This window comes from Protopterus annectens, chromosome 5.part0 (assembly GCF_019279795.1).
Source record: "Protopterus annectens isolate FY-2018-M chromosome 5.part0, PAN1.0, whole genome shotgun sequence".
NCBI classification, from domain to species: Eukaryota; Metazoa; Chordata; order Ceratodontiformes; family Protopteridae; genus Protopterus; species Protopterus annectens.
The window spans coordinates 665,125,326-665,141,903 of record NC_056735.1 but is presented as its reverse complement, the minus strand read 5'-3'; the positions used below and the strand labels follow the sequence as shown (position 1 = coordinate 665,141,903).

Sequence of the window (16,578 nt, the reverse complement as noted above, 5' to 3'; positions counted from 1 at the left end):
CTCCCACAGCAAGACAAAATCTTTCTGGGCTGCAGAATCAGGACAGATCTGATACAGGCCTTTCTTCCCCAGGAAAAGGTCCACTCCCTCTCCACTCACTTTCAAAACCTTTTATTGGAACCCCAGATTTCTACAAGACAGTTCCTGCAACTCCTGGGGCTCATGGCAGCCACCATTCCTGTTTTTCCCCTAGCAAGAATGCACATGCAGAAGTTCCAGTGGTACCTAAAAAAAAAACATGTGGTCACAACACCAACACTCCCTGGAGAAGCAAATTTCTTTTCTGCCCAGCCTCAAATCAGAACTAAGGTGTTGGATTCTACAAATCCTTCACAACCCAGGGATTACCACTTCACATCCCCTGCCCAATGCAGTTCATGCACAGATGCATCAGACCTAGGGCGGGGAGCCCAACTGCAAGGGCTTGAGTTCAAGAAACATGGAATCCTACTCTTCAAAAGAAGCCTGTAAATGTCAGTAAAATGACTGCAGTTCTCCTGGCCGTGGAGGTTTTTCTTCCTACCTTCCACCAGGGCCCCCTTCAAATATTCACAGACAACACCACAATTGTGGTACCTCTACAAAAAAGGAGGGACCAAAGCAGACCTCCTTTGCAGAGTAACTCTACAAATTTGGGACCTTGGCTCCAGGCACAACTTGTCCTTGCAGACCTCGTGCATCCCCTCTCAGAACAAGAAACAGATACTCTGAGCAGAACATAATCTGTACAGCACGAGTGGATGTTGAACGGAGACCTTTCTAGACTGTCCACTGGTGGGGCACTACAGTGGATCAGCTTGCCCCCCCCCCCCAGAACAGACAGTTGCATAATTTCTGCACCAAGGGTCACTCCCCACTTGCTTGGAGAGTAGATGCCTTCAGCATTCCATGGAAGGGACGGTTTCTATACGCTTCCCCCTCTTCCATCTGATCCAGAAGGTCCTACTGAAAATCAGGAAGGACAAATCAAAAATCTTGCTGGTGACCCCCAACTGGCCAAGGCAACACTGGTTCCCCCTAGTTCACTCACTAGCCAAGGGCAATCACCACAAGTTACCCCACAAGGTGGACCTTCTTGCACAACGAAAGGTAAAGCTAATCCATCCTCACCTACAGATGTTAGCACTAACACTCTGGATGATAAACATCTAATCCCTTTTAGACGCCACTGATCAGAAGATGTGCTTACATTCCTGAGGAAGGCCAGGAAGCCTCCAATACTAGAAAATCATACTTATCAAAATGGGAGAGATTCTACAAATGGTGTCTACATGAGGACATGAGGACAAGGGACCCTAGCCAAGCAGACCCTTCCCTAAGCCTTGCTTGTGTGTGAACTCATTAAGGATGGCCTTTCTTACTCAAAGTGCACCTTTCGGCCATCTCTGCCTGCCTCTAGATCCCCCTTGGCTATCCAGGCTAGATGTTAAACTTTTTTCCTGAGAGGGGTCTTGCACGTCAGACTACCTAGAAAACCCATTCCACCACCCTGGGACCTAAAGTTTGTCCTTGAAAAACTAACACTGGCCCCCTTTGAGCTGGCTAGCAATGCTACTCTACAGTTGTGTGCATGGAAGACTGTACTGTTGGTGGCCATCACTTCTGCTAGGAGAGTCAGTTACAGGCCCTCATGGCCTGCCACCCCCTCCATACACAACCTCTCACAAGGACAGGGTGACCTTGCACACCAAGCCTTATTTCATGCCCAAAGTGGTAAACTAACTGTCCTTAAATTGATCTGTTCACTTGCCTACCTTCTTCCCCTCTCCAAGCTAACAATAGTGAGAGGATTCTCCATTCCCTTGATGTGCACAGACAACTGAGATTCTACCTAGACAAAACAAAGTCCTTCAGAAAATCTAACCAACTATTTGTCTCCTTCCACCTCGGGTCTATGGGTAAGGCAGTTTACATACTATTTTGTGTTGGATCACAAAATCCATTTCCTTCTGCTACTCACACCATGGCAAGCACTTACTCCATGGGATGAGAGCTCACTCGAGGCATAGCTACTTCCAAAGCCTTTCTCAAAGGGCTGGACACAGCTTCTATTATGGAAGCTGCCACCTGGTCCACTATTCATACCTTCACCTAACACTACAAGCTGGATCAAGTCTCCAGATCCAGGGCACTCTTTGCTGGAGCAATCCTGCAGGGGTTTCTGGAATCTTCCACTTCTACGTCTACTCTAAGCTGTGGTACTCTCCCACACTAAGAATAATGCAACATAGGAATAGAAGGGCATAGAATAGTTGTGTAAAATCTTACCATAACTATAGATGTCCTTCTCTTCCATGTTGCAGTATTCCTTCCCTCCCCCATCCTGCTGGATTAAGTTTTGACTAGGACATAGCTCTTGGGTAATGGGAAGCTCTACCCTTAAAGAGCAGCTAGCCAGCATATGATACATTGACACTTCTGGCTGACCATTTCCTCTCTTTGGGACTCTGGCCTTTAAGTTTGAGGTCTGTGCATGCAGACATCACATTTAAGGTCCCTGGTTTATGGTCCTATGTGTGACATCCCATGCACCTGCAGCAACCAGGCTTAAGCTTTTGTATAGTAGCTGACGTTCGGGTCACCTGAGGTGGGCAATCCCACACTAAATATTACAGCATGGAAGAGGACATCTATGGTTATGGTAAGATTTTGCACAACTGTTTACATTTACTGGTCGTACACGGGCAGCTGTCTTGCATACAAACAAAAGTTTGTGAAAGTCTGAGCTTTCTTTCTCCAAGCGATGTCTGGGAAAGCCTGATTCTAAGGTTACTCTTGCGGTCTTGCTGATAGGATTTCTAGTTATTTCCATGGCCTATCGTTCCAAAGATTTGTCTCTACTAGGTCCTGCCCAGGTGCATTCCACCAGATCATTATCTACTTCTGTGGCCTTTAGGTCCAGGGTTACTATTGATATCTGTTCTGCTGCTGCCTGGTCCTCTTTGCATGCCTTTATTTCCCATTACAAATTGGGTATTCTTTCCAGGAGCAGGGCTTCCTTCGTCTTGGCTGTGCTCTGGAACATCCTTCCATGAGGGCTTTCCAAGGTTATTGTAGCTAGGGACTCTGTACATAGGTTGAAGATAATCGGAGTTGTTGCTTTTCATTAGTCTTCAACTGTCCCTTCCTCCCCTTTTTGGATGTGTAATGGACTGGACAAAGGCAGCCATATGCAGCTTATTGGCTAGGGCTGAGTCTGTGAGCCAATGCCTTTTTTGGGTAAGGGTAGAAATGCTTTTATGCTGTAAAGGGGCTTGTGCTGTTCTGCAACAAACTCCATCTGAGGGGAGGAGGGAGAGTAGGGCATTTTGGGTCCGGGAGGATCTTGGATTTCGGCTAGATACTTGAGTACATGACAGTCGGGTTGAAGACAAATGAAAAGCAACAACTCCGATGGAATGTTATGTAAGTGCATAGGTTTATTCACTAATCTGAGCAGCTTTGCTTTTCATCTCATGTCTTTAGGTTTTGCTGCTTTTAAGCAAACAATCTCTTCCTGGATTTCTAAAGCCATTTTTTTTCTTTTCATGGTAAAAGTCTCTTTTTCTAAATGCTTATTCTGCCAGGGCTGTTCATAGGTTAGTACTAAGCTAAACTGCCCTTGCGAGCCATTTTAAGCTTAGCCAATTATCCCTTGAGACTCAGACCTTGCACCTTGTGTTTCAGGCAAACACCTTAACCATTAGGCCACCCTCCCAACCTGCCTACCAGTTGCTGCCTCTGGTGCTTTTTTTCAAGGGGCTGAACACCAATTTCATCCTTGAAACTACTACTTGGTCCTTTGTTCATACTTGCACTAAACAGTACAAGTTGGATGTTCCAGAGCCAGAGCTTTCTTTGTCAGTGCTATCTTGCATGGGTTTCTGGAGGGTATTTCCTGTCCTCCCAGGCTTCCTGTTGAGCTTTTCCTTCCTCCCTTCAGTTATGAATACTGCAACAGTGATATTCGTATCATATATAGCATAGCAGTAGATGGCCGCCTGTTCACTGTAGTATTTGCATCCTCCGTCACCCCCCCCCACACACACACACACACACTCTAGCCTGTTCTTTTTTGCCCTCCTGGTCAAGGGGCTCTTCTCCTTGTTCTGGATGTGCACACTTTTTGTCCCTATGGGCATTCTGTTCCTCCTGGGGCTTTTAGTTCTTAGTGTACAGCCGTACATCACAATTATGCCCTACACCTTGTGCAGGGAGCATAAATGTGATGTATGATGCCTGCAAGTACTAAAAACGTTAGTATACTGGCCTGACATTGGGCAGTCTTTGGCAGGAGATTCCTTGAGTTATGAATACTGCAACAGTGAAGTGACATCTACTGTTATGGTAAGATTTTACACAACTATTTAACTAGATGTCAGTAAGGCAATGTATTACCCCCCTTTGAGGAGCCAAACTGCTTTGTATAAGATTGTGCAAATGTCTCTAATTTGTCTGAGGATAAATATTAAAATCTACAGTTATCAATTTTTTTACTCCTTTCACATCGTGTATTTATAAAATGTTTCCTGTTAATGCTCAATATTATATAAATTCTTAATGTTTCTTATTTTTTTCACTGCTTAATTTCTGTCCAGCTTATTTCAATTTTCAAAGTTCTAGTTGGACCCATTTTCCATTTCTTGTATCTTTTTATGATGGTGGTTGGGGTTTGAAACCTTAAGGGGGATGAGTTCCTTGTAAAGGGGTACTGTAAACTTTTCATTGGGATTATCCACCTACCGGATTAACAAAATAAAGTAACTGAATGCAAAAAGCTTTGCTCCCAGAGATGACAGTTTTGTGAGAGAGGGACCGGAGGGGCTTGTATGTAAACATGCATCTCAGTATTAACAAGAAAATAGCAAGTCCTGAACATTATCCTAATGGTGGACACAAAATAATAAGGTACAAGCCTTACAGTGGGTTAGAGTACCAGTAGTGGGGGTTGGTTGTTAGAGGCAAAATGTGACTTGTCTAAAATTGTGTATTAAGAGCAGTAACAAAACATGCTTGCTACGACAGTACACTTGTACTGCCCCTTTGTTTACCTTTCTCCTGCATTTGTTGATATGAAAGTATGCATGTTTGTGTAGCTTTATAACATTTTGAAATAAAAACATTAGTATGTACACCAAGTCTTTGTAGTTGTATTAAATATGCATGTAGCTTTTTTAGCTTTTTAGTCCTGTGGTAATTGTATAACCACATCCCTAAAACAATTTAAGTATAAAGCAATTTGGAGGCTGTACTGGTACTAAACAGTTGCTAATACTGGTCACTTTGCTAAATCTTTGCACACTGTCAAAGCATTGAATTTTGTTCTAATAAGACTGACGACTAGGACCAGATGTGTGGTATGGATATCATTGTCCATACAAGTACTAATATTGTATGTTTTCTTAACAGCTAGAGCCAGAACCAGAACGTCTACCTGAGAGGCCATCTTGGATACTTTCTCAGGCTCCTCCACCTTCACCTCCTTCAGAACCCAGCTATAGGACTCCAACGGTATAGTAAATTTAGAAAACATCTGAAATTTTGGATGGCTAAACTTTAAATTGATATCCGTTTTGGGAAAATATTTCCAGTCTTTCACATATTCCGGGGCTATGCAGTTTCACATTACCATGTTTGCCCTTTTTCTTTCTGACTGTAATAGGACCCTTGATCCGAGTGCTTGAGTATAAACTGTGTATGCCCTGCCAAAATACAAGGGAATGCTGCCTTTCCTACAGATCTTTGAAAACTACAGATCTTTTAAAACTGCTAGTTTTTTTTTTTTTAGAACTGTTGCAGGAGTTGCTTTTGAACAGTGCAACATTAAGTGTAGGTGTACATTGTGCCCATTAAATTACTGCAGAATCTGTTTATTTTGATTTACCGGGGTAGTGTACGGATTGATATTCACCAATTTCAGGCTCAGTGAGGGTGAAGTACAGAACATGTCATGAACAAAAAATAGTATCGTAAGCAATAACAGAATAGTGCAGACTAATTGCATAGGAAAAAAAGTAAACATTCCAGTGAACAAGCACACTGCAATCTGCAAGCAGAATATGAAGTGGGTTGGTCTTCAATGAATTTTGAGAGCAGACACCCTGAAAGGAGATGGACTAGGTGATGCGTCCTATGTTGAAGCAGAAGCATTTGGCATTGAAGTGCTTTTTGACTTGCATTCTGAGTTTTGAATAAGTGTTTTCCTTAATGATGGGGCGAGAACAGGTATGCATCAGTGGAAAGGTGGCTCAGATTTATGCCATGAGTGAATTCCTTACTGGATTAGAGGTGAAGACACCATTGCCTATTCAGCATTGGGCAAAATCTGTTGATACCCCACTGTCCTTGCACACTACTACTGAGTGTACACATGGTACAAGCTTACTGTAATGAAGGCAGTAAGAGAATCTGTCTTCCTTTTAACAGTATTACTTGAGAAGCCGCTAGTAAAATGATATACAAATAGGAACCCACTACAATTAAAAGTGCATTTCATATTTCCAGTGATTTTTTATAGTTTTTTGTTGGGTCAAACACAAACCATTGAATGAAACTTTGGACCCAATAATTTTTCTACATGCTGTGTTTAGGCTGTTGGAGGGAGTTTAGTCATGATTTACCATAAACATTTTATGGTTTACTTTCAAAGCAAGTGCTGCTGTTTGGGTCAGATCAAAGGCTGAAGCTGCATGTTAATAGCTGAACACGGAAAAATGCCTTTTAAGTATGTTTCAGTGTTTGGAGGAAAACTTACATTTTCTAATTCAAAATGGAGTATCTAAAGGGGAATATTTATCCTCCCTTGTACTACATTGCCTTGAGGTGGCTAACATTGACTGTAGTCTTAGTCTCCTCCCCTTTACTTTTTTGCATAAGTTTACTAAGCAGATGAAGCTGTCTACAAGGGAAATTTTTGGACAGATTGTTTTAGCACAGGTGGTGCCATTTCAGTAGATTCAAACTCCACACTTCTGTCAGGCAGGCTGCTTCTGTTGTACAGGCTCTGATCTTGACAAATTTTGACTCATTTGTTATGAACTATCGTACTCTAAGGTGAATCCCCTTTGCAGGAATGTTATACTAGCCTCAGTTTGTTTCCTTCATATTTCAGTGCATTATGCCAATTTTTGCGTGTATAAATGTATGCAGAGCTTTGCAGCTCTGTATCAATTGGATATTTAGGGGTGGAACTTAAGAATTCATCCATTTTAAATCTTTCAGGTTTGTGTAGGAGGTTGAAGATGTTCTTGTTAGATATTGAGCGTCATAAGAACAGAACACAGGACTACATATTGTATTTATGCTTGCGTCTGGCCAGCAGAGTTGCTGTGATCTGTAGATGTGAGAATGGCTTACTGTGCTAACAGTAAAGTGAAAGGTTCAGTACATATCCCTCCTTTCATCAATAACCGTATACATAGTTTATTCCTACCTGATCAACTGAAATTTGTCATAAATGAGTACATATGAACACTGTGTGTGTATTTGTTGAGCATTTTATCTGAATCTTTTGATAGACTAAGTTCTTAAAGGCTGCAATTGTGTAAAGTTCCAATGAGCAAAGCATTAAGACAAAAATGCATAATGCTGTTGGCAGCAAGGCCATTTGGCTGTTGGCTGTGTGCTTTTCTCTTCACAAATGTTCCCAAAAATTGTTCAAGCGGGTTGGTTGAGAATGGACAGTGAAGCAACAGGAAAACTGCTGAAAAAAGTCAACTGATTATTTCCTGGTACACAGTCTTCCAGAGAGCAGCTGGTTTTCACCAGCTGGAGATCATCGCTGAAGGGTACTAGAAATTCTTGGAAGGAGTCCCCCCACCTTGTTTAACAAAAGAACTAGTGTGGAGTTCAGCGGAGGTGGCAGAGATGCAATGTCTCATAGGAAGCTCAGGGAAGCTGCTACCAAAGGTGAGTACTACATTAAAAATGTACTGTCTACAAAATAAATGTTAAGCATTAAATTTTACTTTTCAAGGTAGTAACCCAATACAGTGCATGTTTAATTATGTAACTATTAAATGAGCAGTGTTTGCATTTTATATATATATATATATATATATATATATATATATATATATATATATATATATATATATATATATATATAAAATTGTGCTTGTGTAATAAAATCAGTTATGAGCAAACAGCCTGTGTTTTGCCTAGTCATTAATGTGTGCTTGGATAACAAATGTGTAAATCTTCAGCTGACCACAGCATGTAGAGGTTGAGTGGTGCAGTCTTTATTTAAATAATGGTCTTCAGTTATTTTTAGTGTAACTGATTATGGCCTAATGCAGGTGACTCCTTAAGTGTCCAATTCTTGAACCGATGGCTCTCTGTGCAGCAAAGTTGTGCTTTGCTGACTAGTAAGAACTTTAACTTGGGGCAGTAAATTGGTGAATAAACTTGTCATTTTATTTGTGAATAATGTGAGGAAGTGAATGGTTCATGTAGCATTATTTAGCTAATGAGAGCATTAAAGAAGGCTGTTAGATTGTGACATATTGTATGCTTTTACAAGTTGTGCAACTCCTCTGTTTTGCTTTGCAGAAAATTAGGTGATGAAAACAGACCGGAAAGCTTTCAAGAAAAGAACATAACCAGCCTTCAAATCCTGGTCCAGGGCAGGATGCCTAAACAGTCATTTTATGAATCAAGACTGTGTTTAATTCAGAAAGACCATAGCCGTTCTCCGAAATGTGGGAATGTGCTTGGCTTTCTGATCTCTCCAGCATTTGTAAATGGGTTCCATGAGCATCTGTGAACCTGGAGTGCATGTATGGGATGAGCATCTGTGAAAATGTCTGCTCTATAATGAATGCATGTGGACAGATGAAGCCACTAAGACTGGAAGCATTTGAGAGGGTTGTTTATTTCTACCATTCTGTTTCAGTGAGAAGGGGTAAGCTTGCATCTCTAATGGCTAGTTTCATTAATGCATGTGTGTTGTGCACTTAGCTTTCCCCTTTCTCATTTCATTACTTCCACTTTGAGGAGCTCTAGGTCATTGACTGAAACATCTGCTCTTTGACGACCAACCAGCCAGCTGCAAATTAAGTTTGGCTTTCTAAAGTGTATGGTTAAGGTATGGGCTACAAAGGCAGCCTGACAATGTAATATTTAACCTTAAAGGTTTGCAGGAAGCGCTCTCTCCTCACTTTGTAACTGAAGGCATGTTTAAAAGGGCACTGTTCAGAAACAAAGTACATTTGCATTAAATTAATGAAAACCAAACTGTCATTGTGAGACGGGAACTGCTGAGATCGCCCATACTTTGCAGCTCAGCAATAGTTAACACTAAACTCATTTTTCTGAACCAGCACTACAGCTGTTATTGAACCAATAGTAAAAATACAATACAGCTTCCTGAAACATTTGAGTCTTTGTAGGGCTTATTAGCTTGACTTTTTCACTCCTGGTCTATTTCTTCCATATCTCTGCTTCATAATGGGTTTTATTTCTGTAAAGAAAAAGTGGTGTTGAGAGGAATTTGTATGCAGCTGGAGTTAGTATTCTTGTGCCTTTTGTTTCCCCTTGTTGGCTTTGGTTCTAAAAGGTCTGTGAAGGTAGGTTTCTATTTTCATGTCCAGATGCTGATATTGATGAAGCTAAATCGCATGGAGGAATGAAGTGGAGGTTCTTCAGTGCTTCTTCACAAGTTCTGCTTCAATTTTGTTCCATTTTACACGCACTGCCTCCTTTATTCTCTGCAGTTGCCCCTCAAAATACTGAATTAAAGCATTGTGTATTACCATTTCTAATTCTCAATACGGTTTCTTTCTCTTCGTATATTCCTGTAATAAACTTGCCATTTTTGCTTGAAAAGGTTTCCTTTTTTCCAGTTTATTAATGTGGTTACCATTTAAAAAGTATGATGTTTACAAGTGGCTATAGAGGCAAAAGGATGAAGCTTAAGTAGTCGGCAGTGTTGCATATAAAGTAGTGGGTGTAAATTCCAGCAGCCTTAGACTGCATAAAGTGATGTACGTGTTACTCATTAGAAATATAGTAGCTTGAGACACTATTGCAATACATACTTATGTATGTAGGCATTCTTGGATGTAAATATCTGCTGGCTGTTAGGGACACTGGAATCTCACTTTGTCCATGCAGACAGCTGCACCATGGCATTTGTCAACTGTTAGGCATAGCAGCCGACAGTGACAAACCATTGATTAAAGCAGGGTTTAACCACTGTTGGTGATTCTGCCATGGGCAGTAATGGCTAAATGCTTTTAGCTTTCCTTTAAAATGGTTTGTATAAAATGCTTAAAAATATTCAGTGGAATATAAAGCAATGAGGAGCATGTGGAGATGTAGGTTTGGTATACTGCATACATAACTGTGCATTGTTACAGTACTAGGATGCTGGTTGTCATGGTAATGTGGCTAAGAGCTCTAAGTTTATGCCCTCATGCATTTTGTTTGGTGCCAACATTATCCTGTTAAGAGCTATGACGGAGCTGAAACCTACTTGTCTTGCAAAGCAGACATCCGTTAGTGGTTGGGATGCTAATCCATTACATGGTACACGCAGTGTACACTGTGTATAGGCTGATGTACTAACAACTATTGAAACAAAATCTTAGGGCATATTCTGCAATGGCATGGTTTTTGCCAGTGATTCAGCACCTTTGTAGTATTTTTTTTACCTCCATTTACAGGAATATGAATGATAGGCTCATGGTGCTGATCCGTTTACCATTTGAAACTTGATCTTGCGTTTATGCTTAATTAGCAGAAACTAAGCTTTGGGGATATGATGGTGTTTCCAAAGCTATCTGAGGGGGGTAGATGTGAACTTTGCCGCAATTTCACTTCACATGAGTTTCCCATTGCTCAGTATTAGGCTTGCCACTTTCTTTGGCATATACATTGGTTTCTTACTGAATCCAGCAAATAAATATTCTCCTGCATGCTAAATTACAAAGCAATTTCCCCAACCTCAAGATTGCATCTTGATAACTCTTTAATACCAAGATAAGCAGTGTGTAATGGTCTTTGGAGCTACTCTAAAGGTAACTTCAAGCAAGGTTAATACTATTCCCAATATCTGAGCAGACATGCCTTTGACAGTCCACCCAACACACACCTTTGCTATTCGCACACAAAACAAATACACTTCTAGTATAAACCGAATTGCATACTTTAACCTGTGGCCTGCACTGCTGTTGCCAAAATGTTCTTTCAAAACTTAAATAAGGTTTGTCTTGCTGACTACATTCTTTTTAATACTGACTGCAAATTACACATTTCTTAATATCCTCTTGTACATCACTACGTTTAATTTGGTGATTGTTTATCAGCAATTGACAAATCCACTTTGTCAACAATCTAGTATTCTAAATGTCCCCCCTCCCCCCATGAAAATAACACTCGTGTTTAGGCTTCAAAATTGCGCCCAGAGAAGCTCCCAAAATAACATCCTTTTCCTTGCCTGTCCACTCCTCAAAAATGGTGGCTGGTGGAAGACCTTTTACTCCATTAGGTGCTGCCATTTGGAACCACTTTCCCAAAGAAATAGCCTATGTACAATTGAGGCTTTCAGTCATGGTCTCATAGACCATCTTAAGGTAACCCAATGTTCTTGCTACATTGTGTCTAATACCAGATAATTCAAACTACATCAGTACTAACTTTCTAAACAGCATTGTTTCAGATAATCATTGATTATGAAATCACTCACCAGACTGCTAGTTGCTGTGAGTCGCTCACCAGACTGCTAGTTGCTGTGAGTCGCTCACCAGACTGCTAGTTGCTGTGAGTCGCTCACCAGACTGCTAGTTGCTGTGAGTCGCCACCAGACTGCTAGTTGCTGTGAGTCGCCACCAGACTGCTAGTTGCTGTGAGTCGCCACCAGACTGCTAGTTGCTGTGAGTCGCTCACCAGACTGCTAGTTGCTGTGAGTCGCCACCAGACTGCTAGTTGCTGTGAGTCGCCCACCAGACTGCTAGTTGCTGTGAGTCGCCCACCAGACTGCTAGTTGCTGTGAGTCGCTCACCAGACTGCTAGTTGCTGTGAGTCGCTCACCAGACTGCTAGTTGCTGTGAGTCGCTCACCAGACTGCTAGTTGCTGTGAGTCGCTCACCAGACTGCTAGTTGCTGTGAGTCGCCACCAGACTGCTAGTTGCTGTGAGTCGCTCACCAGACTGCTAGTTGCTGTGAGTCGCCACCAGACTGCTAGTTGCTGTGAGTCGCTCACCAGACTGCTAGTTGCTGTGAGTCGCTCACCAGACTGCTAGTTGCTGTGAGTCGCCACCAGACTGCTAGTTGCTGTGAGTCGCCACCAGACTGCTAGTTGCTGTGAGTCGCTCACCAGACTGCTAGTTGCTGTGAGTCGCCACCAGACTGCTAGTTGCTGTGAGTCGCCACCAGACTGCTAGTTGCTGTGAGTCGCTCACCAGACTGCTAGTTGCTGTGAGTCGCTCACCAGACTGCTAGTTGCTGTGAGTCGCTCACCAGACTGCTAGTTGCTGTGAGTCGCCACCAGACTGCTAGTTGCTGTGAGTCGCTCACCAGACTGCTAGTTGCTGTGAGTCGCTCACCAGACTGCTAGTTGCTGTGAGTCGCCACCAGACTGCTAGTTGCTGTGAGTCGCTCACCAGACTGCTAGTTGCTGTGAGTCGCCACCAGACTGCTAGTTGCTGTGAGTCGCCACCAGACTGCTAGTTGCTGTGAGTCGCTCACCAGACTGCTAGTTGCTGTGAGTCGCCACCAGACTGCTAGTTGCTGTGAGTCGCCACCAGACTGCTAGTTGCTGTGAGTCGCCACCAGACTGCTAGTTGCTGTGAGTCGCCACCAGACTGCTAGTTGCTGTGAGTCGCCACCAGACTGCTAGTTGCTGTGAGTCGCCACCAGACTGCTAGTTGCTGTGAGTCGCTCACCAGACTGCTAGTTGCTGTGAGTCGCCACCAGACTGCTAGTTGCTGTGAGTCGCTCACCAGACTGCTAGTTGCTGTGAGTCGCTCACCAGACTGCTAGTTGCTGTGAGTCGCCACCAGACTGCTAGTTGCTGTGAGTCGCTCACCAGACTGCTAGTTGCTGTGAGTCGCCACCAGACTGCTAGTTGCTGTGAGTCGCCACCAGACTGCTAGTTGCTGTGAGTCGCCACCAGACTGCTAGTTGCTGTGAGTCGCTCACCAGACTGCTAGTTGCTGTGAGTCGCCACCAGACTGCTAGTTGCTGTGAGTCGCCACCAGACTGCTAGTTGCTGTGAGTCCCTCACCAGACTGCTAGTTCCTGTGCGTCGCTCACCAGACTGCTAGTTGCTGTGAGTCGCCCACCAGACTGCTAGTTGCTGTGAGTCGCTCACCAGACTGCTAGTTGCTGTGAGTCGCTCACCAGACTGCTAGTTGCTGTGAGTCGCTCACCAGACTGCTAGTTGCTGTGAGTCGCTCACCAGACTGCTAGTTGCTGTGAGTCGCTCACCAGACTGCTAGTTGCTGTGAGTCGCTCACCAGACTGCTAGTTGCTGTGAGTCGCTCACCAGACTGCTAGTTGCTGTGAGTCGCTCACCAGACTGCTAGTTGCTGTGAGTCGCTCACCAGACTGCTAGTTGCTGTGAGTCGCCCACCAGACTGCTAGTTGCTGTGAGTCGCTCACCAGACTGCTAGTTGCTGTGAGTCGCTCACCAGACTGCTAGTTGCTGTGAGTCGCCCACCAGACTGCTAGTTGCTGTGAGTCGCTCACCAGACTGCTAGTTGCTGTGAGTCGCTCACCAGACTGCTAGTTGCTGTGAGTCGCTCACCAGACTGCTAGTTGCTGTGAGTCGCTCACCAGACTGCTAGTTGCTGTGAGTCGCCACCAGACTGCTAGTTGCTGTGAGTCGCCACCAGACTGCTAGTTGCTGTGAGTCGCCACCAGACTGCTAGTTGCTGTGAGTCGCTCACCAGACTGCTAGTTGCTGTGAGTGGCACACCAGACTGCTAGTTGCTGTGAGTCGCTCACCAGACTGCTAGTTGCTGTGAGTCGCTCACCAGACTGCTAGTTGCTGTGAGTCGCTCACCAGACTGCTAGTTGCTGTGGGTCGCCACCAGACTGCTAGTTGCTGTGAGTCGCCACCAGACTGCTAGTTGCTGTGAGTCGCCACCAGACTGCTAGTTGCTGTGAGTCGCTCACCAGACTGCTAGTTGCTGTGAGTCGCCACCAGACTGCTAGTTGCTGTGAGTCGCTCACCAGACTGCTAGTTGCTGTGAGTCGCTCACCAGACTGCTAGTTGCTGTGAGTCGCTCACCAGACTGCTAGTTGCTGTGAGTCGCTCACCAGACTGCTAGTTGCTGTGAGTCGCTCACCAGACTGCTAGTTGCTGTGAGTCGCCACCAGACTGCTAGTTGCTGTGAGTCGCTCACCAGACTGCTAGTTGCTGTGAGTCGCTCACCAGACTGCTAGTTGCTGTGAGTCGCTCACCAGACTGCTAGTTGCTGTGAGTCGCTCACCAGACTGCTAGTTGCTGTGAGTCGCTCACCAGACTGCTAGTTGCTGTGAGTCGCTCACCAGACTGCTAGTTGCTGTGAGTCGCTCACCAGACTGCTAGTTGCCATCTACTTTGAAGTGTTCTTCATATGAATCCAGAAGCTGCTGCCTGAAGTGAGCGTGGAGGAGATAACATGCCTTCCTGTACCACACAGGAGCCTTGTATGTATCATCAACCACTTCTGCCTTGCAGGATGTGAAATGATGTATCAAATTAGCAGCTACATGGCTAAATGTGTGTGACTGATTCTCATTAAATGCAAGCATTTGCTGCTTAGCAGTGTAGCTTTTGTGTATGTACATAACTCATGCTGTCTTCTCAATCTGAATGTCATATGGTTGTACTGATGATGCTCATTTATGGTTTCATTGCATGAAGGCCAAATTTAATGATTCAGTTAATTATAGGCCTAATTTGTTTGTCTACAAGAAGACTTTAAATTTGTGAAGTTTAGTGTTACCATTATTTTAGTTGCAGATTTTCAAAGAGCGAGTAAAATGCATTTTTTCAAGCAAATTCTATTTGGGATGTGAGATACTAATTGGCCCTAATGGTATCCTTTATGGAATGTTACAAAAATGGGCAACTGCCAACCAGGAAACTGGGATACAGTTGCACTTTAAGCAGTAAGGCATATTTATTTTCCATGCTGTTTAGTGTGAAATTAAATTGACATTGGCAGCCAGGAAAATTGGACATCAACTGAGTACCCAGAATCCCAGTGTACAGTGTTTTAAGTAAGGCAATTTTGGCTTAATAGCACATTTCATAAAGTACATGTCAGCCTTGCCCAGTCCTTCCATGTAAGGAGAGTTGCCCCTTCCTCAATACATTGCTACAGTTAAAGCAATAGTGTACTGAATTGCACTGTCTGTACTACCACCAAAAAACACTGAGCAAAGCATTACAAGAGGTCTTGTGTTTGGTTAGCCAGTTCCATAAGTAAACAATAAATACAAAAACAATGATGGGTACTCCAAGGATAACTATCCCCTGAACCAGCAGGACATTCCCTGTCCCCTAAAAAAGGAGAATAAGCATAACCTTGGACAAGCCTCTTGTATTTTGTCCGCACAAAGCCAAGCCAACACTATAAAATATTTTAAGGTGTTGTACAAAATTTCATATTTACTTACCAGTGAAGCAAGATGTGCTATTGGTGTAAAGGAATTGACCTGATTTGGAGTGCCTGTTGTACATTTTCTCCACACTGCACAATGTTGATGCAGATCACAAGGAGCCGTTGCAAGTTCTATAGTTTCTCTTACAGAATGTTTCAAATTTGCTTTTATGAATTAAGTTTATTGGGTGCCTCGGCTCCAAAGCTTTGAAGGAGGCAACAAAGAAGCAGACCTTTTGTATTTCATTACACTCCCATCACTCTGAAGTTCAACACCAAGTGACAAAAAGTTCAATTTACACAATTTCTCTAACATTTCGAGTAATCAACTGCCAGTTAATAGTTTAATCCATAATGTGTATATATGTATGCTACAAACTGTTTTAATGGAAATGCTTAACTGTTGGTATTTTTCAACTGTCCCCATTTTGGAGGAATGCTCTTTATTTTTCCAAGCCCTGTATATGATGCATCTATTTTTTCTGAGGTGTGCCCATGTGTTTATGCTTGAATTGACCTTCACACAATTTTCTGAATCTTCCTTATCACACGTCATTTTTGAGGCAATCTAATACATGCACTAAGTCCAGCATACTAGTGTTATCAAAGGTGACACTTATTTTCTGTCTTTCAAAAGCAAGACTATAAATTACCTTGCGTGGTTGAATTTTGTTGTCTTTCGGCTTATTCCGGTTTTGTAATGGTGTTAAAATCTACAGATTTTACACTTTGATAACATGGTTATATTTTCCATTTTTGTTGCTTTGCTTTTAAACACATTTGAGTAGTATTCCACATTGTTACAGGAAGCAGGAGAGTTGGGAGCTGTTTGGTATGGACATTTTATGATAAATGTCCAAATGTATGGCTGGATGCCCTTGCTATTAAGGGGTCTTTGTTCCTGTTTGTTTGCGCATTCTTAAAGCTGCATATAATTTCCGAATTTTTCTCTTACACCTTTTGCTGCTGTACAAATTCACCCTTTTGTTTGCAGACATTTAAAGAA

General features: G+C 43.0%; 1 protein-coding gene across 3 annotated transcripts in view; it reads left to right on the top strand.

Moving 5' to 3' along the window:
- The window catches only part of LOC122802746 (glycogenin-2-like), a 1,303,570-nt gene that overhangs the window by 513,857 nt on the left and 773,135 nt on the right, over window positions 1-16,578 (top strand). For all 3 annotated transcript variants that reach the window (XM_044072514.1, XM_044072513.1, XM_044072515.1), the window contains exon 8: window positions 5,389-5,490. In XM_044072514.1, coding sequence (XP_043928449.1) covers window positions 5,389-5,490 — 102 coding nt within the window. The remainder of the gene's footprint in view (window positions 1-5,388; window positions 5,491-16,578) is intronic.